Here is a 22,500-nt window from a genome sequence, read left to right as displayed (position 1 = left end):
GGGTAATGATGATAACCGTTACACCAATCTTGGTATCTAAAAATATGCATAAGGATATCCTGTGTAACTAACTAATTCACTGTAGGGGGCAGTAGTGGTTCTCTACGTAGGCTGCCATAAAATGTAGGGGAGACAAAGAAGAAGAAGAAGAACCAGCTACTTAGGCTGTTTCTGAAATGGCCTGCTACATACTACTTACTAATGTAGTAGGCAGTAGGTATTGCCTACTACATACTGCGTTTGAATTTAGTATGTAGTATGACTGTTCTGTCCGATCTGTCATGCAGCATGCTGAGCCAGACGTCGCTGGATTTCCGGTTTCGGAAAGCGGAAGTAAACAACGGCGAAGCCGATAAATAAAATGCTTATTTAGCATCCATTTATGATTTAAAAAGTTAGGAAGTGGTTTATATGTAATTTGATAACTTTCACAGCACCCAAAAACGGATTTCCTCCCGTCAAAAAATGAGGAAAAAGAAAAAGCAGAACGAGCGCTGTGCATTATGGGAAACAGTACGCGAGGCAGACTGGTCCGATGCACACTGAGATATTTTCCCGAATCAGTAGACATCCGGGGAGTTTTGGCATACTACAGATTTTGCTCTTGTTCACATACTACTTACTAAATACTGAATTTTGGACATATCAGTACGTACTGCTAGTATAGTAGGCGATTTCGGAAACAGCCTTAGTTAGCCTTTGCCTCAGTGTGTGGTTTCTACTTCAGTGAAAATCATGGCGTGGGAGATGACAGTGGATGACTTTTAACGCTAAATCCCTTGCAGAAGAAGAAGCTGGATTTATGTTTACTTCAAGACACTCAAATTAAATATTTTTTTTTACATATATGTTGTATATTTCTATATGTATAATAACATATTCAACTGTATCGTATTGAATGGTATCCTTTCCACTGTACTGCATCCTATCATTCCTTATTGAATTGCATCGTATTGTTTACTATTGTAATGTATCGAATTGTAACAGCTGTTGAATGTGATCAACATCAGCAGTGTTAATTTCGTTAATGAAATTATGACGATAAAAGTTTGTCAACAACAAATTTTTCATGAAGAAAACAAGACTATGACGAGCTAAACTGCATCACTGATAATAAAAACTCTGATTAGATTTTGTTAATGAGACGATGACGAGATGAAAACTTTAGTGGCCTACCACCAGACACTCAAAATCCCTGCTGTGTGTCTAATCTTTAAAGATAAAAGTGATGCATTCCTGTGACAGGCTGAGTTAATATTTAAGGGGCGCAGTGTTAGCTTGGTCTCTACTTGCAGCAGGTGTGCTTTATGAACCAGCTCTCCTCACCTCCATGCATCTGTCTTACCTTCATTGATGATTTTTACCCCCGGTGTGCGTTAGTGACAAAGACACAACTGGGGGACGTCTGCTTAATATTTGATGTTTGCTGTTTTTGCCACTCTCACCGTAAAAAGCTCTGCATCTACAGCTTGATTTAATCCAGTTTGGTGATACATCAGACACCTTCAGTAAATTTTGATTAACTCCTCGTCATCAAAGATGCAGATGCATTTCAGAGTGCCGTGAACTGACTGTCTGTCCAGTGCGCCTGTCACTGCAGGTGCATTCAAGGACCGTTGTAAATGTGCAATACAGTCCTTTCATGGCATCTTTCTGTGAGTCAAGAGAATAAAAATACAGTCCCAGTGGTCACATCAAGAATGTTTTCATTTGACATTTTAGCAGGACCAGGCTGAATTATTAAATTTAAGATATTACACAAGCAAAAGTGTTAAAGGAGTGTTGACTATTTTAACACTTAGTATAACCCTGTTACCGATATCTGATCGATTACACGAATTATTTAAAGAGTGAAGATGTTTCGGCAAAATTCAAAGACTAAAATGTTTTGAACTCTCGTCAACTAAAACTAGACTAAAACTATAAAGGGCTGAAAAGACTAAAATGTGACAAAAACTAACAGGCATTTTCATCTAAGACTAAATCTAAAATAGCCGCCAAATTTTTATCACTGAACATCAGGATGACCTCTGATTTATTTCTGCCACTTTATTTGTTTTAAATTAAGTCTGTGAGAGCTCTGTTTGTTTACAGAGCTTCAAAGCATGAGTCACTGTTTCCCAAAGCCATGCTAGCGGCTTTACGAGGCTTTGTTAGGGACGGTATCATTTTAGATTAGCATGTTAGCATCAAATTAGAAACAGCATTGAATAAAAGTACAGCTAAGGCTCAAGGGTATGTGATTCATTTAGTAAAAATATGCACATTAAGTTGTAGACAAACTAAAACGTGTATATGCGTGAGGCACGAGACAAGACGTGAGGAGAGAGGTTAACTTACCAGGACTGAATGTGTCTGTAAAAGTGTTCATGTCTGTCTATCTGATGGTTGTTGACCTCTATTCTTATTACACACAGGGCACAGACAGAGCCCTCAAATCTTAACCTGACATGTTAGCACAACTGCCTGAGGTGAAAACTTAATGATACAAGCACTGAGACATCCCACTCATTAATGAATTTGTGGCGTTAATTAAAGCTTTGTCTCAGAGGGCGGAACAATTTAGAGAGGAAGGGCTGGCGTTAAGGTGAAACATGATCCCACTGCATATCAAGGAGCTGTTAACGCTGCATGAGCAGAAGTGTTTCATACTTTTCTGTTGATAATAACAGATTATATTCACAAATAATCCATTGCAAGGCTTTGTATCGAGGTGCAGATTTACCTTATAGATTTAAAAAAACATGCAAGAAAATCGTCCAACATTTTCTACTTTCTCCTCCTCCTATAATTGTACCTTAACAGCTTTCATTCTTGATTGATCCTCTCTGTGCCTCAGTGAAAAAGTGAACAGCTGTAATTTCATCATACCTGCCTTCAGCTAAACTACAGGGGTTCGCATTCAACCAGGGCAGAACAGCAGGAAAAATTCCTGTCATATTGCTTGCCTGTTTCACTTTCGCTTTGATTATAATTAAATATGCAAATGGGCAATATCAGCGGCCAAAAATAGAAGATTTAGTTCATTAGGCTTTATGCGATGCCGGAACAGACGATTACGAAGTAAGTGGCATCAAAGGACAAACCTAAGGATAAAGAATAAAGACAAGTCATAAGTATGTGTGTAAACTGACAAGTCAGCTGCAAACCAAAGTGCTCCTGACTCTGAACGCGGCTTTGAGATCAAGCACAGCAGGGTGACTGATCCAGGGTGCGTTTGTGCGGAAGAGAGGTGCTTGTGGTTATAGTTAATCTACATGTACGTGTGAAGCGTTTGAAGTTTGAGAACGAAAGATCAGAGGTTTAATGAACTTAACTCTTTTAAGTGGTGCACATGCACAAATACAAAATACATACACAGGAAGGTGACTGCTTTGACTTCTACAGCTTACTACTTGTTGGAGGTCATCAGTCAGGGAGTCATGTTACTTCAGGGAGATGTTTTTCAGATGACTTCTGGGAATTTAACTATCTGATTGTGATCTATAAAAATGTGTTGTGTGTCATAAAATATACAGAAAACACATAAATATATGTGAGGTAGAGCCAGATCTGGGAGTTTTGAGGAGGAGACTGAAGTATCTGATATTTAACCACATAAGATTAAGTATATGTTGTTAGTCTATGCTGTTTAAAATAACTTCAGGAGGCTTCAGGAATTTCTAAGAAATTGCGTGTAAATGTGATTGACTGTGACAGTTGTCATCCTTGACTGTTGTCGTTTTAAGGTCTTCAGAGATGGAGTCCAATAACAGCTAATGTTAAACTTGGGTTGAAGAGTCCATATATGTGTGTGTTGTGATGACATCTATACCCTTTATAAGATGGTCTTTGGAGACCAGCAGGCGACTTCATCTGGTCTAGTCGTCCTCTAAGCAGTCGTGATGCTTGTTACTGATACTGATGCTATTTGTTGTAATTAAACATATTGCAATACGAGCAAGCCAGTGTCACAAAGTTCATTCTGCATCTGCACATCACGGGCTGTTAAGACACGACAAAACCTTTACCAAATCTGAAGGTGGGAAAAAATAAACATGGTGGCTGATGCATGAATGAAAAATTGAGACCTTTTCTTATGAATTGTGAATTTTCCATGGGTACTGCACTCAAGAGGACTCAAAAGCAGATCCTTTAAATAGCGGGAGTTGTGAGTAGGGGCCTTGATGGATTGGAGTCAGTTGTCCAGCACATCCCACAGATGCTCAATTGGATACAGATCTGGGGAATCTGGAACCCATAACCCTTTTGCTGGTCCATCTATTGTCCTTCCCTGCACCACTTTTGGCAGACACTGACCACTGCAGACCAGAAACACCCGCTCAAATTCGTAGACTAGACTAGCCCATATGTCCTACCTCCAACACTTCAACTCAAAAGAATAAACCTGCTGCCTCACAAATCCCCCCACTGATGGGTTCTTCTGTAAAGAGAGAAGAATTAGTAGTCACTTTACATGTCATCTTATAGCTGATTAGTGGATGCAACATTGGCATGCTCTACAGACAATGCTTGGTGAAGATATCTGGGAATATCTGTACTGGAAAAAATGCCCCTCCAAAAAGAAGAAAAAAAAAGAGGTATTTTTACCTTGAAATAAGCAAAAAAAATCTGCCAATAGAACAAGTGAAAATTTGCTTGGTAAGATTTCTGAAAATAATATATTTAGAAAACTGGGATCTTAAAATTAGCAGGGAAAACTTATTTTAAGCATTATTTTACCAGTATTATAAAGCTTAGTGTCTCAGAATAAGACAGGAATGCTAACAATTAGTATTTTTTCACTCAAAAATCGATTTTTTCACATTTCATGTCAGCTTCTTCATTTGAGATATATTCACCTTAATTTGAGTAGTATTATAGCGGCACTTCTCTAGGTTTAAGACCATCTTGTACTTGAAATAAGATTACAAAGTTTAATTTGAGCATTTTGAGATATAATGTCTTCTCATAGTGAGCTGGATATACTAATATTCAGTCATGTTGTTTTGTAGGATAAGCCAGCTATGCTCAAAAGTAGGTGTTTCATTTTGTGCATGTAGTTTGGGGATGTATATTTTTATCTGATTTAGAAGAAACAGTGCCTGAAAACTGTAACCCACCCTTAATAAAAACTTTCTTTCTTTCTTTCTTTCTTTCTTTCTTTCTTTCTTTCTTTCTTTCTTTCTTTCTTTAATCAATGGAGTTGTTTTCTGATTGATTCTCCAATAAAATGCATTTACTTCAATCAAGTAAAGTGTTTGTCTTAAATCAAGATTATCCGTCTTCTACAAATAAGATCTCAGCTTGAAAAATGTATGAAATGTAAAATAAACCTTGTTTCTTCTAAATTACAACCCCAAACAAAGTCATTTCAAGATTGTTTGACTTAACAAGATATTTAAGATGCCTTGTCTTAAAACAAGTCCCTCTTTCTTGCTCAAATGTTACTTGTTAAGTAAATTCATCTTAAATCAAGTGGGATAACACATTTGGACTAAAAATAAGACAATTTCACTTGGTAAGATTTTTGCAGTGTGGCTGAACATAAAGCCAGAAAGAAGTCCCTTAAAAAATCCTTGTAGTTGAGAGATCTATTTCTTTGGTGACTCACATTATATCCACATTTCTTTCACACTGAGGCAGCTGCTCTCATTTGATTTGCGCACGTTCAAGAGAAACAGAAGATAAACTGAGGAGACGCTACAGTTGTTCTCGTGGCTTTACAAGTGCATGTGGTTCCCTTCAGGAGACATAGGGAGTGCACAAGAATCTTTACTAACTCCTGAGGGACACATGGAGCTCTTATGCAGCTGAATGCCTCAATGGGCTCCTGCTAGTCGGATACTTTTGTGTCTGCAGTTTGTGGCAGACACAAAGAGAGGATAGAGATGGACTTTTTTTCTTGGTGAGATAATAGCCTGCTGCTTCTAGATACAACACTTTGAGAGCAGAGTGGCCCGTTGTTTGTAAGGATCTTTATATTTTTGCAGCTTTCAATGCTACTCTGACAAATGGTCATAAAGTAAAAAAAATGTAAGTCAACAGAGGACAAACACAGTGACAATCCTCCTATAAAGCATAAAAAATAATAGAGTGATGTGTCACCGACAACTTAAGTCTTTGATGCACACAAATAGCTGAAGTGATCCAGCCCCTCACCGCTGAATGAATACACACCTGCAGATTTGTGCCTGCATGTCACTGACTTGTCGCAGGGGGCACTGCATAATTCATAAAGGACGACTGTGTTGCACCGTTTTTTTTTTTTTTTTGCATAACACTGCATTGCACTTGGCGCTCTGCACCGAGGGCACCGGGGGAATATCTTCCTGAGCAATGTCCAACATTACGTAAAGCGGAGCAGCAGAGCATCAACAGCAGCACCAGTGATGGATCGGGTTAAAAATAGACCTCCTTTTTATCCAGCCACCCACGCAGGTGGCTGACACCTGCATACTCTGCTGCAGGGCCAGGACCGCTTATTGTATAAATGCTGGGTTGGTGTGGAAGAACAGGCAGAATTTTATAAAAGAAAATGAGGGATAGGAGAAGAGTATGGAGAGGAAGGGAGGAAGGAAGGAAGGAAATACCTTTTATGGCATGCAGGGGGAGAGAAAAGGTGTTCCCTTCACTTTCTTGTCCTCATTCTCTCTCCTACCTCCTGAAATCTCACATTTCATTCTCAGCATTTTCCTCATTTTCTTCATCACCCCTCCTCCTCCTCCTTTCACGCTAGTCTCTCTCCCTCTCTCCCTCACCCTCTCTATTTTTTTTCCACTGGCATCCTTTGAATTCTCTGACTCTTGCTTTTTGTCTCCACATACATATACACTCCCTTCTTCTTCTTCTTCTTCTTCTTCTTCCTTTTCTCTGTAAGCCACTTGTTACCATGGCAACCCCACAATAGGCCTTGTAAAGCTAATAAGTGGAGAGAGCAGGAGGGATGAGCAGAGTAGCAGGAGAAGAAGAAGAAGAAGAAGAAGAATTAGGTGGAGGAGGAGGAGGGGAAAAAATTTAATGGAAATATGAATGGGTGCCAATCTATTCCTGGTGTTTCAGCTTCAGGCTATGAGAATGCGTGTGAGGGAGAGAGAGAGAGAGAGAGAGAGAGAGAGAGGTAGCGGTAGAGAGAGAGGTAGTAACAAATAGATGTATACGCATTTAAAACACATTGTAGCTGCTATCAATAACGCTCTGTAGTGCTTCAAATGTGCTTTTATGGGTGCAGAAAAGATATTAAGAGCAGTATTACGTCTATTTACTATGTCACTGCTTTGCTTGAACTATATTTACATCAAAAAAAGTATTCGGGGGCGCTGGTGTGGCCTAGTGGTCTAAGCGCCCCACATATAGAGGCTACAGTCCTCATCACAGGGGTCACCGGTTCGATTCCCGGCCACGACCATTTCCTGCATGTCTTCCCCCACTCTCCCCTCCCCACATTTCCTGTCTCTCTTCAGCTGTCCTATAAATAAAGGCAAAAAAAAATATATATATATATATAACTTTAAAAAAAGTTTTAGAATTATGATTTTCAGACACATAAGAGACAAAAATCTGTCCTGGAGTGTCAGAAGTTTCTGTATTTTTGCATCAAAGTTGTGTTTAGCTGAAAAATAATTAATTCAAACTTTCAAAGTTGCAAATTAAACCGAAGAAAAAAAGTCTTTGGGTTGAATGAATGCTTTTCTTTTAAGAAAATATAATATAATGGACACAATGTATTAAGGGGGCGGGGCTTATCTACCCAAGGTTTGTATATAATGTCAGAGAATGTGTGTACAGGTGTGGAGATGAACTTAAAAAAATATATAAGTTATTGAACAGTGTTACTTATTGACACTTTTAGTGTCTTTTAGTGTTGTTGTTTTTGTTTTGTTTATTTTGTTTTCTGTCTCTTGTGTCTTTTGTTTTTTGTCGAAAGGGTCTTTCAACCAAAAATTGGCTGTGCTGTCTGTTGATAGTATATGCCCTTCAATATTTATGTATCATTTACAGTGATTGCATTTAAAATAATAATAAAAAAATAAAAAAAATTATAATGTCACATTTTTGAGTCTTCACTGTTGGGTAATAATAATAATAATAATAATAATAATAATAATAATAAGAAGAAGAAGAAGAAGAATAAGAATAAGAATAAGAATAAGAATAAGAATAATAACACTTTACTTATATAGCACTTTTCAATACAGGTAAAAAAGTGCTTCAAGATGGGCAATAAAACCAAGTACAATTGCAAGGCAAAATGAAGTGATAAAAAACTTAAAGCATACAAACTTATAAGACAGACTCATGAAATCAAAGTTAAAATGAAAGAAAATCACAGAATAAAAGCTTTCCTGTAAAAATGTGTCTTGAGTGATGAAATAAAACAAGGGACTGACTCTGCAAGTCTGATCTCCTCTGGCAGGCTGTTCCAATGTGTAGCTCACAGTCGGTTAATGAAAACATGTACTAATTGCAAATATGCAGCAGGTGTTCTAAAAAAATGTAGGATCAAGAATTTTCATTGACGTGGGAAGGAGTTTTTAAAAAAATAATAATAATCAAGAGAAAGTCATATTTTTCTTTCTGAGCAGAGTTTTATGAAACAATCACACAAATGAAGAGAGTTCTCTGAGCAGGCTGATCTTCATCCAGCTGCTTTTAATAATGATTTGCCTTTTTTTTCTCCACTGGTTCTATGGCACTCCACCGTAGACTGTGGGAAATGTCTACATGTAATGATCCTGTAAGAATGGGGCATTATAACATACAAGTGTAAGTGCTATGGATTATTTGAACCAAGTGGCTGCTTTACCGCTCAGAGTGCAGCCTGTCTCCTCTCCATAAGTTCTTACATTTTATTAAGAGCCACTCAGACACATTGTTCTGAAGCTCGCAGAGTGCTCGTGCCTACACGTACTATATTATAGTCCTTGGAGGTGACATCATGCAAAATTGACTTTTTAATGGTTCTCTACCTGAAATATGTTTCCCTGGCATGTCTACAAACCCCCCGAGAATGAAAAAAATCCATTCTGCCCCTGTTTTGATTTCTCCACCTTTCTGTAAATGTGTGTGAAACGAGCCGTTTCAGACTTCCGTGTTTTTGTTACGTAACAACAATATCCAGTCTGTCACGGAGTCAGAGCTCGGAGCTTGTTCAGCCCATAGACTGTATAAAATAATACTGAATCCCCTCCCCCGTTTTTCATTACCTGCACAAATGTGTGCCAACAAGGAGCTTAGGAGGGAGGCATGCTAGTTGTAGGCTGTCTTAATAAACACAAAGGTCGGTTTTACTCCCCACGTCTGCAGATTTGAAGATATAGTGGATGATTTTTATTTATCATGGATAAGTGCTTGCGCTAGTTAGCATAGCTACATAGCTACATGTCGTAGCTGTAGCTGTGTACCAAGACACACGTCTACATACTGACAAATGAAACAACAAGAAACACAGAATCTGTGACCAATCCTTCAGAAAAGGTCCCGCTGCCTTTCTGGCAGAGGTCGGTTTTACTCCCCAGGCCTGCAGATTTGAAGATCTAGTGGATGATTTTTATTTGTCATGGATAAGTGCTAGCGCTAATTAGCATAGCCACATAGCTACATGTTCGTAGCTGTAGCTATAGCTGTAGCTATAGCTGTAGCTATAGCTGTAGCTATAGCTGTAGCTATAGCTGTAGCTATAGCTGTAGCTATAGCTGTAGCTGTAGCTGTAGCTGTAGCTGTGTACCAAGACACACGTCGACATACTGACAAATAAAACAACAAGAAACACAAAATCTGTGACCAATCCTTCAGAAAAGGTCCTGCTGCCTTTCTGGCAGAGATCGGTTTTACTCCCCACGTCTGCAGATTTGAAGACCTAGTGGATGATTTTTATTTGTCATGGATAAGTGCTAGCGCTAGTTAGCATAGCCACATAGCTACATGTTCGTAGCTGTGTACCAAGACACACGTCGACATACTGATAAATAAAACAACAAGAAACACTAAATCTGTGACCAATCCTTCAGAAAGGTCCTGCTACAGGCGCCTCTCCATCAGGATCAGATTCAGAGGGTTGAAGTAACGTGATCTCTGAGCAGCCGTGTATATTCAGCCAACATGTAAACATTAGATCAACGTGCTGGAGAGCCGAGGCACATCCACTTCCTGAGGGGGCGTGGTCAGAGAGAAAACAGAGTGTTCTGAGGAGGACTGAAGAAGAGGGATTTTCAGGCATGCCAAAATCTGATTTCAAAGTGTTTTTTTGAGCATAAACTTTAAAGACATGTTTTGGGGACCTCTTAGACCAATATATATTGATGAAAAAAGCGTGATATGTCACCTTTAAATGGTAATGGCCATTATTCCAATACCAGGCGTCCTTTTAGAGGTTGTTTTACACTTCAAGTCACAAATACTGATGCAGAGGAAAGTATGGTTATGAGCTGTGAGATGGTTACAAGTTGGACAAGAAGACGTATTTCTAATTGAGTTTGAAGCTACACCTTATATCACAGAATACTGTCCCGTCTCTGTATTTTATTTGATAAATACAATGAATACATGCTCATTAAAGAAAAAACACTTAGTTTCATCTTTTCTTGCATTCTTTAGTCCCTGCACGCTCTGTTTTTAACAGTTCAGCTGTCATTTTGAAGCATTTTTTAACCAAAAAGATATATACTGTGGTTGCTTTTATACTTATATTATGATTGTTGACTGAAATAATTCAACTGTTTTCTTGGTTTTGTTATAATTACTATTATTTTAAATATTTCAATCATTGTTGTGTTGTTATTTTTGCTTTGGATTTAAAAAAAAATACTATAATCTTTGGGATTTGTACATTCATGTTTGCATGTATGGACTCCAGGAGCAGGGGTGGATCTAAGGCTCTAAGGCTTAATTTCACTCTGTCAGATCACTTAGATCTTCTCAACAAAACTTCCTGTCTGTCCAAAGATCAAGGACTAAGAGCTATGGGGACAGGGCCTTCTCTATGTGTGCCCCAAAACTGTGGAATTCTCCTCTCCGCACCATCTGGTTCTCCCCCTCTGTTGAGACTTTTAAAAGTCGTCTAAAAACACACTTTTATTCATTTGCTTTTAACTGCCCCTACCCACACTGGCTCAGGTGCTTCACTGCACTGTCAATTGTCATTGCTGTTGTCATTACTGTTGTTATTATTACTGTGAATTAAATTTTTAATTATAGTGCTCTCTCACCACTCTGCTCTCCCGCTCGCTTTCTCTGTTTGTGTTGTTTTTATTTAATTGCTCTTTGTTTTCCTCATAGTCTGTTGTAAAGCACTTTGGATCAACCGTGTTGTGTATAAAGTGCTGTATAAATAAAGTTGATTTGATTTAAGGCCAGGGGTGGCCATGGCCCCCAATCAGACATTGCTTGTTATCACAGGAAAACAGGATAACTAAAATACATGGATGAATGTCCACTTTGGGCTTCCGTACTCATACAAAGTGAAAACTTCTCTTTCTTAAAATATACAAAACAAAATTTAAATATTAGCCAAAATTAAAAACAATACAACAATAATAATGCAAAAAGCCATAATGGTGGGCAGACAGACTCTATTAAGAGGACGGAGAAAAACAGAAGCCCCTCATATGAAGAGTGGTTCCTTGAACTATAGGCAGGGTAGCCTCATATGAACAACTTTTCTATAGACAGACTAACAGGTGGAATGATTATCTCCAGAGTTACCAGATCTTCATTACTAACTAACAAGGACACAGTATACATTTTATTATCATGTTTTTTTTTTAATTCTATTTTTTATTTTTATTTATCAATTTGTGCTTTTGTTTATTTTCATTATCACTATTTTGTTGCAATTTTATTTGTCTATTATTATTATTATTATTATTATTATTATTATTATTATTATTTGTGCATTTATGAATATCTGTAAATGTATGAATGTTGCAAAAAGATGAAAAAAGCAATAAAATTGTAAATAATAAAAAAAACAATAATAATGAAAAAGTAGTTATAATAAATACAAATAACAGTCAAAACACAAAACTAAAAAAAAAAACACTGTTTGCTTTCAGTCAATCAATCTATTAAAACTCAGAATAGCAACTACACAAAGTACAAACATCAAATCTATTCAGTCACATACATATTTAAAGGATTGTGGTATTACTATTTTTAAATTACCCATGATAAACATCCCCAGTAGTAACACTACGATCTTCAAACCATCCACACTCACCTCACTTCAAACTTCAAAATCTGTCACTAAGAATTTCACACCCGAAGCAAATGTCTTTCAACTCTGTGATCAATACTTGCTCCTCCATCTTTGTCCTCGGAGGACATCAGACAGACATCAGTGTCAGGCTCATGACTCATTGTGTTGGGTTTAAGAGGGAAATAAGACCCTCTTGTTATATAAATACAGAGGCGAAGCTTCAATGGGAATCACAGATGAAGATCATTCAGCCTGAGTCTGTGTGTGCATGCACCTGTGGATTGATAATGAATGTGTTTTTTTTGTCTGAGCCACTACACACATCAAAGTCTTGCTGGGCCTCTGAACTGGATGGAACAGACACACACTGAGCACGCACGCACGCACGCACGCACGCACGCACGCACGCACGCACGCACGCACGCACGCACGCACGCACGCACGCAGGCACGCACGCACGTTGGTTGACATTGCTTGCTTTCTGCTGCTGATGCCTGATAGCAGCAGGTGTGAGGGACAGTCGGATTAAAAACCAGGTGAGAGAAGGATCACCATCACATCCTCATCTTTACTATCACCAAGGCCGCTACTTTGCCATGACAACAAGGGATCTCATTGCTATGGTAACAAATAACTAAAATGAGAGAGTAGGAAATGACACAAAATAGGTGAAGGTCAGGAGGAAACCAAGTGTGGATACCAAGTAGTCCTTGAAGCACATCTTCTTGGTATTCCAGTGACGTGAACAACATGTTGATATCTACACAATGTTATTTGTTTTATTTCTAATAAATGTTAGATTCACTTTCATACCATTAGCTGCTCATATCTGAGCATGTATACATACAGATGTATTATATGTCTATAAGAAGGGTTATAATTCTTCTAAATTAGTGTTCAAGGTTTAACAAATGCAAGTGAATAATTAAAAAGTTTAAATTGTTGAGTGTTTTTCTTCGTCTTGCAAAAATAAATAAAGTATTAAAAAAATGCACGTGTGCAGATTTAACTGCCCTCATTATAAGATTCTTCTGAGGAAACACCTCTTTCATTAAACCAAGTATCCCTTTCCGAGGAGAAACTTTAAACTCAGCAGGAGGGATGTCATTAGATGAGAAGCAGCAGAGTTTCATTTGGTCTGACAGAAAGAGAGACGTCCCACAGGACCAAGAGAGCATCTTTAACTGATGACTGGGAGCCCAGTTTTTCAGATATCCGGCAGAGATTTCCCTTGAAAGTGCTTGTTTGCTTCCTTATTTCCAGCTATGCAGGCCTGAGACTAATTTAAGAAATAAGGATAGTTTTCACCTCAAAAAACCTTTCAATGTCCTTCTTCACAGCAAAACAAGAAACCCAACTACGTCACTACATTTTGTGTTAATGTTATTCCAATTCAACGGTATCACATTTATCTTGAGTATTTGCTTCTAGAGGTCGAATGACCTCACTTGGTGTTGATTCTTGCTAACCTTTAAAATGCTAATTCCCACCTTTTGACAATGGCAAACAGTCTCAACAGTACTGATAGTCAAAGGAATGTAGCACAACTTAATCCAGATTGTTCCTGTGTATCACCATCCACCATCATCACCAAGCTTTCCTGCTTATTACCAGGCCCTGTTAAATACTTGATCCTAATTGGTCAAAACTCAATAACAATTGGGTCAAAAGCAACAGTGACGGCAGGGACAACCTGATCACACGTCATCAAATCCATCCATGGAAAGGAATCCTCTTTATTAACCCTCCTGTTATGTTGCGGGTCAAATTGACCATTTTAAAAATCTATTTTAGGCAATATATGCCTTCCAAACCAGCTAAATGCAGCATAAAAATCTGGGCAGCATGTGACAGTAGAGGTTATTTCATAAAAAAATAAAAAAATAAAAAAATAAACAAAAATCTATGTCATATTAAACTATTGTATTTATATTAAGGTATTTCCAATGTACATTAAAAAAGTTTTCACATGAATTTTAATGAAAAAAGAGTGAGTTATCCTCATTGAACCATGATCTGTGAGAATTAAAGAACATCAATGGACTAAATATTGATTTAAATGGTTAGTAATGGAGTTAAAAATTACATTTAAAAAATATGTGTATTGGGATTTTTTGGGGTTCTGACACTTTTGGATAATTGAATATGCCCCGGGTCAAACTGACCCAGGGACATTATTGCTGTTCCAGAGAAACGAACATAACAGGAGGGTTTAACACATTTTTCTATCTCCAGTTTGGTAATTAGCAGGATGATGTATTGTGAATCAGTGGTGCCTTCAGGGTTAAACAAGACTCTGCTCGCCCTGTTGAGATTCTAATTTGCATAACCACCTGTTCACAGCAGGCTACATTATCCCTTCTTTATCTAAACTCACCTGTTGAATCTAAACTAAAAGAGGATTTAATGACGTTTATCAGACAAGAGGTCATAGTAGAACAATTAGAGCTATATAGCTTGTTGCCTGACAGCTATCATGGTAGCTAGCTTAAAAAGATGCAGACAGAATCCAAGTCAGTCCCACCTACACGTCATACTTTCACAACACAAAATAAAATACTGGATGTTTAGACAAGCAGACAATGCTGAATTTGTAATACCCTTTTGCCTCTCTGTGGACAAAAGGCACTAAAATAATGCTTTTACATGCTGATATTATGTTTAAGCTAGCTGTAACATTTGTTAGCATTAAAGAACATCGCTATATAAAGTTGCTCTTGTTTTTTATCCCTGGATACAGAGTATGAAGCATTGTGCTGTTTCCATCGTGATGGACTAGCACTTACCTCCTCTAAGCTGTTTAGTGTTTTAGCAGCTAGCTTACCAGCTACAGCAATTCAATTAGCCTCATTCCTGCTAGCACCATGTATTTACACTAACTTTGTTCAGGCAGTTGTTGGTGCTGCTAAGCTTTTCTCCAACACTGCTGTGCACTTCATGGTTTAATGGCCTTTTGCCTAGCAAACACACCAGCAGCGCTGTCATAAATAAATCATGTTGTGTGCCTACAGATTTGTCTAACCCACCTGACTCTATTTAAAGGTCAAAACTTTGTGCTTAATTTTTCTTGCTGCTTGTTTCAACCCTTTATATCTTAGCAGCTCTGCAGGATTAAACATATGTACTCTAACTCTTTATATAACTAATATAATATGGGTTTTATTTTTTATGTCTGAATCACACTTCTAAATGTTTCCTCTCACTAGTCCAGAGTGTTTTCCAAGATTTGTTGTCGGCCTCAGGTGTTTTCCTCTTGGCTCAGTTTTCATGTATGACAGGATGAGAAATATGATTTCAATTTCCAGGGAGCCTGGGCGAGGGGATTAAAGTTTCATCTGGTTTCCAGGCTGAAAGAGTTTAAACAACACCTGCACTCAGGCAACAAAGGCAGAACAGAGGTAATGGCTTCAACAACAAATGGAAAAAAAATATGTTTGAAACAGCTTTCAGGCAGCTCTTGGAAAAAAATTAATGTATCACAAGGCACATAGTGCCATAAAGACATTCAGTGTATTGACCTTGAGAGTAAGTGTGTGCTTTATGCATTATTGATGTTAGAATTGAAAAGGGCTGACAAAACAGCAACCCACAAAATTACCAGCCTGATTATTTACACAATAAGTACGATTTTCATGTTCACATTTCTCATTGTGTCTTCTTTGATAATAGAATAAACATAAATATCTTCTGAATTCACTAAACAAAGAAAAAGTCGGCTGAACATTTTATAGACCAGCAGCACACAAACCAGTACCTCTGATTGTACCAGTTTCCTTATTGTGATACTCCCCTTGAGGAGATATTTCTGTTTGTGCTGATTCTCCTGTACAGGGAGGTCAAAGGTCATGATAGAGTGTATTCCAGCAGGGCCAACACTCACTATCACCTCTGCTGTAGGTGCCGCCCCTGGCAGTAATAACTTTCCCAACCTGCCTGTTGTGTTGACTCTCACCTGTGAGCTGACAGTCGTCGTTGGAGCCTGCAGAGTCCTCCTGGTTGGGGCTGAGTGGGGGACTGGCCGGGGGGCTGGTGCTGAAGCTGGCGTAGCCCAGAGACGAGCTCACCTCGCTGGGCTCACAGCTGTGGTTGACCGGCCTCTGGACGTCCAGGGACGAGGACAGAGAGGTGCGCTGCTTAGGCTGGATTCAAGACGAGAAGAGAGGTAGAGAAGAGTTAGATGTATAACTGACAGTATCTTAAGTTTGACTGTTTTGTTTAATGCTCTTCCTTGACTCAGAGTGTCTTAATCTCACACAGTAAAAGTAAATGCTCTGTTGCTTGTTAAGTTTATAAGGCACAGTAATCTTTACTGTTACTCCTCATCTCATCTGTTTTCTTTCCAAACAGAGTACCTCTCAGCCAGATATTCTTTTTTTTAAGTTATATTTTTGGGCATTTTTGCCTTTAATGGACAGGACAGCTGAAGAGAGACAGGAAATATATATATATATATATTTTTGTATTTGATTTATTTGTAAAGGGACCATGTACAATATTTAACATAAATGTCACATTTGATGCAATGTAGCAGAGTTAGCTTAAAGCTAATTTACATCAGCAGTCCGTTGGCAGGTCACAATTAAAACATCACATAGTAAAAACGCACGCACGCACGCACGCACGCACGCACGCACGCACGCACGCACGCACGCACGCACGCACGCACGCACGCACGCACGCACGCACGCACGCACGCACGCACGCACGCACGCACGCACAATACTGTATATCAAGTTAAAAGTATTAAATCAGTGGTTGCAGTGTTGAGTGTCCTTTAGCAGACTTTTCAGTTTGGTTTTGAAGCTGCTGAAAGAATCCCAGTTCTTAATATCCTTTGGTAAGGTGTTCCACTGAGTTGTGGCTTTCACAGAAAAAGCTGACTGCCCAAAGGCAGTACGGAAAGAGTACATTGCAATTTCTAAACGCAGATGTTCTTGTGAATTTAATGGAGTCCACTGAGCGAAAGTTGATAAACTGACGCAGTGGAGGCGGGGCCAAACCATTTAAAATCTTATACACAAGAAGAAATTTTGGGAGCAGAGAGAGGGGGAGGACATGCAGTACATGGTCGAGGCTGGAATCAAGCCTGCGACCTCTGTGACAAGGGTTATAGCCTCTGTACATGGGGTGCGCACAAACAGCGCCCAAAATATTCTTTAAGAATAGGAGATTGACAACCAGTACGAGGGAATTAAAACCTTGTTATTAATACAGTCATGTAGATTTGTGCATCAAACTACAGCTAGATAATCAACAAATTTGATCACACACATGAAAGCAAGAACAAAAAGAAGTGCTGTGAGCCCATTTTATTCTGTCTTTCACTTTAATGTTGTAGCACTGGCACTAAAATTAGCATACAAAGACAAAACAGAGGGACATTAGTTGAAGGAGATGATAGTTAAGGGATATGAACAGAGAAAAATAAACATATTGATTAATTAGGGTGAATAAAACCAGTGAGAAAAAAAAGCTGAAACCATAGACTGACATCTGGTAAACACATCTTACATAATGAGGCTTTTGCAGCTCTCAACAACCCGCTGCTTTGCTTCACTAACAGCTCAACAGTCAAAACTCTGTGTGCGTGCGTCTCTGATTTTGTGCACGCACAAGTCAGTGAATGGTCGCAGAGTGAATAAATACAGTAAACCATCAAGGCAAAATAACATCCTGAAATATTAAGAGGCAGAGACATGTCAGGGCAACCTTCACAAGACCTTCACTGTCGTGTGTTTGGGACTCGAGACGCAAAAAGTGAACCTTGAGGGAGAAGGAGAGGGGGGCACAGGATATGAAAGGAAATGAAAGCAGAGGAGTAGAGAGGGGCTCTTCTACATGCACAACGCATGCAAATTATGCTTTGAAGAGTCTTAAGATTGCTCGAGATGAAAAACAAAAGCAAAAGAGCAAAGGGAGATAAGTTGAACGAGTGGAAGGGCATGAGAAACGAAAGAATCGGACAGAGCATGATGGAGAAATAAAAACAACAAAGGTGAAAGGAATCAAATGGAAGCACTGAAGACAGAAAAAAGGAAGGAACAAAGAGCAGAAGGAAGAATTGACTGAATATTAAATATGATGTGAAGGATTTTTGGCAAGAGGCTGTAAGGGAAGGAATGAAGGAAGGAAGCAGGTACACTTGGGTAAAAGCTGAGAAGCAGAAAAACATGTTCATTACCAAAAAAAACTGATGACAGTAAGGATGGATATTGGCTGGAAGGAGAATCAGTAGGAAAGAGCAAATAATGGAAAGGGGAGGAAAAGGAGGTTAGCATTATAAGGAAAGAAAGCATGATGCAAGCTACCAGTAATATCTATTTTTGTTCTTGTACACAACCACATCAAATTAAATGTGAAAGCAGAATGATCCAGGGGAAACTCTCCCCATTAAAAACAGAGAGGTGCAAAAGGCACCGCTTAACATCTTACGAAATACACCCTCTCCCTTTCTTTCTTGGAGGCAGCTGTGACAACTGACAGCTCTTTCTTATATGTGTCACGATGGGGAGATATAGAGGGAGGACCCATGTGTAGAAAAAAATAAGATTTTAATAATAAAAGAATTCTAAAAAAAAAGGTGCAAACAAAACTTACTAAAATATCAAAGAAACTGCATTCAAAAGAAAACACAGGGAGAACACAAGGACGACTGACAATGACCCAACACAGGGCAGAGGAACTTAATACACAGAGTAATTAACACAGGTGTGGAGCACAGGACACAGCTGAAACTAATTAGTGCAATCAAAAAAGGAGGGAAAAACACAAGGACAGGATGTAAAACTACACTGGACACACAGGGATCAAGAACTACAAAATATAACAGGAAACACAAGACTAGACTAAGAAACTAAAGAAAATACAACAAGAGTACAACATGAGACATGGATCCCTAAACACACAAAAGACACAGAATAACTTATAACACAGAATAAACACTGGGAGGAACCAAGGCATGAAACAAGTGAATCTACAAAATGAAACAGGAAACAAAGACGGATAAAACACAGGGACAATCCAAACCTGAACAAGATCAACCCATGACACCATGGGCCATACGTCAAAAGCATAGACTATATAAAATATGGACTTAGTATCCGTGACGTCACCCATCTGTTTCTGAAGAGCTGTTTTGAAGCCAATCGGCGGTGGCAGCCATATTGCTTCTGTCGAGCCAGTGTGACGTAAAGAGGCGGGCTTTGAGCCTCCTAGCCAACAGCTACAGTGTTCCCACAGGCAGCTGTGCCTCTCATTGGAAGACTAGTAATCTCAATATCTTCGAAATTGCCGCGTTAGAACAAAAATCATCCCCCTCACAGTGAGAGGACATCGAGAAATGAGCTCTCCAGACTACACTCGTCTTTTGTACCAGGCTGTAAACATGTTTATTAATGCTGTAAAGATCGGCTTTTTCCCATTCATGTGTATGTGGCTTCCGGTACTTCCGGAGCCAGCCTCAAGCGGATCCTCGATGAACTGCAGTTTTTATCACTTCCGTATTGACTCATTGTGCTGTTACACAGTTGAAATATGTTCATTTTATTCCTGTTTTATTATAAGTTTCAGTTTGGTGTTGTCACTTTTAGAGTGACAGAAAGTGTGCCTCTAATGGTTGGGTCACATGACCTGTGAACAGACAGTGAAAGAGCATTAGAGAGCATGGTGGTGTTTTTTAATGGCAGTAGCAATCCAGGGACATCTGCCTGAACATTCTTGTTTTTGATAGCATCGTGGGTAAGTGTTCTTTGTATAATGTATATCTTTATTAGTAGCAGATTATTTTTGGGATTAACGTATTTTATAGTGTGACACTGTGTTCCCTAGTTAATGGTAATAAATAAATAAATAGATATATAAATAAGGTTACGTTAAAAGGATTTCATTCATTAGAGGTGATATATGTTTATTAACGCTGTATATATGTCAAAGCAACACTGATATTGTTTTCTGTACATTTTATAGTTTCACCCTTTTCTGAGATACCAATAAACCTGTGGACAAGCAGACAACGTCTTCAGAGTCTTGGTGTAAAGAAAGAGTTTAGCTGTCTGTCAAGGTGTATACAGGACATATACTGAGGACAGAACACTCATATTTTTAGACCGGAGGTTGCCGCTTGGTCAAAAGCTAAAATAGCTTAGCACAAAGAGTGTAAACAGGTGGAAGCAGATCAATCAATCAATCTTTATTTGTGTAGTGCCAAATCACAACAAACTTAATCTCAAGACGCTTTACAAACAGAGCAGGTCTAGATCATACTCAATGTTAAATTATTAACAAAGACCCAACATCAAGACAGGATACGATCCAGTCCCCTCTTACAGACAGGACTCAGTCTGATCTCATCTCAATCCACCATGAGCATTACACCTCACAGTGTTTAGTAAGTTACAGTGGCAAGGACAAACTTCCTTTTAACAGGCAGAAACCTCAAGCAGAAACAGACTCATGTTAGACAGCCATCTACCTCGACTGAGGTTGGGGTTGGAAAGAAGGATAGAGGATAATAATAATGTAGCATGGTGTGCTTCACGGAAACTTGGCTGCATCCGGGCGGACCGGGATAGCACCGAGAGTGCTGTGGGCCTCCGACCATATTATCTGCACAGGGAGATCTCACATGTCGTGCTGGTAGCTGTTTACATCCCCCCTCTGCTGACCCGACTACGGCTGCCATAGCCAGACTCCAGACAGACCACCAGAGTGCCCTCTTCTTAATCTCTGGTGACTTCAACCATTTACTTTCTACATAGCTTATTCTGTCTTCTGTACATACTTTTATTATCATTATTTTCATTGCATTTATATTTATATCTTATTAATTACTTCTTCTTTTAATATTATTTGATAATCTTAATTATTGTGTATAGGAGCAACTTTAATGACTGAATTTCCCCCCGGGATGAATAAAGTATTTCTAATCTAATCTAATCTAAAGAGACAGAGCAAGCAATGATTGTGATGAGACGAATAGTAGTAGTGGTAGAAGTAGCTGCTGCCGCTGGAGTCCAGCACTTCCATATCAGCTTGAGTCTGGAAAGTCCACAGCAGGGGGACGTCTATTGCAGATCAAGAAGTAGTCGTGCATTTTCATCTTTCATTCAAGATTAAACAAACAAAAAGCTCAAGTAGGTTGCTTTTGTTATATTTAGACTGAGCCAGGTAAGGTGTTTCCCGTCTTTCTTCATATTTAGCCAACTAGGTGGTAATAAGGATGTCTTCTAACTTTTTGGCAGTAAATTCACTATTTTTCCCTTCTTTTCCCTTTAAATAAAAAGATAAACACAAGTCGTGTTGAATGATGAATTGCAGTTTATAACACTTCCGCATGGGCTTCATAGTTTGAGACCTGAGGTTGCTGCTTGAGTCCCATCCATAACACTTTCAACAGACCAGAATGCGGCACAGACACAGCAGTGAGGTTTTTTTTTCTTCTTTCCTCTCAGTGGAGAGTTGGTCAGTGGGGAATAACACAGAGCTGCAGAATCCCGCAGACACCAGGGATGTTTAAAGGGCTAATGCATCAACAGAGCACAATAGCAACAGCCCAGGAAGGCAGCCTGGAGAATGACAATGATGCATGAGCTGCGGGGAATTCACAGTGACTGAGCAAGGGCAGGAAGTGGACACAACTTGATTTATATTTTCGACCTCTTTAGAATCAAAAGCTTTGATGACCTACGGTTGAAAATGCAAAGTTAAAGAAGAAAAAAAAAGGGAAAGCAACTAATGTTAAACCAACTTTCTGACATCCAAATTGAACCTGTAGAGTTCACTTTGCCGGGGGCTTGGAATTAAACAAAAAAAAAAAAAGTTTAAAATAAATGAGATGAAGCAGCAATCACCCCGAAATGATTCAACTGCTCTAATGAGGAATTGAAACAGGAAGGTGAGGCTGTCTGTGTGTGTGTGTGTGTGTGTGTGTGTGTGTGTGTGTGTGTGTGTGTGTGTGTGTGTGTGTGTGTGTGTGTGTGTGTGTGCGCGCGCGTGTGCCTCCTTCTTAGCCATCTATTGAGTTAAGATGGGTGCTGCGATCTCTAACTGTGTTGGGTCAGATTGGATATGTGGACCATAGACATATAAAGAGTAGACGCCACATTGACCGCTGCTACCTATTGCAGTGACGAGCCGTGGGGCCGCCATCTTGGTCCGATCACCCGCTCCACTCAGTCTAATCTGTTTGGCAGGGGCAATTAAGTGTCAGTGCATTTAATCAATCCTAACTTGCTGAATACTAAACTGATTTTCTTGCAGGGGTTTTTTCGTCATACATGTAGGTATGATACAGGACACATGGTTCGGCGTATTTTAATAGGTTGTTT

The 22,500-nt window shown here is 39.0% G+C and overlaps 1 protein-coding gene across 5 annotated transcripts in view; it reads right to left on the bottom strand.

The window, feature by feature from the left end:
• The window catches only part of anks1b (ankyrin repeat and sterile alpha motif domain containing 1B), a 375,728-nt gene that overhangs the window by 104,675 nt on the left and 248,553 nt on the right, over positions 1-22,500 (bottom strand). For all 5 annotated transcript variants that reach the window (XM_034673234.1, XM_034673233.1, XM_034673237.1 and 2 more), the window contains one exon: positions 16,128-16,314. In XM_034673234.1, the coding sequence (XP_034529125.1) occupies positions 16,128-16,314 (187 nt within the window). The remainder of the gene's footprint in view (positions 1-16,127; positions 16,315-22,500) is intronic.

This window comes from Notolabrus celidotus, chromosome 21, assembly GCF_009762535.1.
Source record: "Notolabrus celidotus isolate fNotCel1 chromosome 21, fNotCel1.pri, whole genome shotgun sequence".
NCBI classification, from domain to species: domain Eukaryota; kingdom Metazoa; phylum Chordata; class Actinopteri; order Labriformes; family Labridae; genus Notolabrus; species Notolabrus celidotus.
Note: the sequence above shows the minus strand (reverse complement) of the source record. Positions and strands in the feature narration are given on the sequence as shown.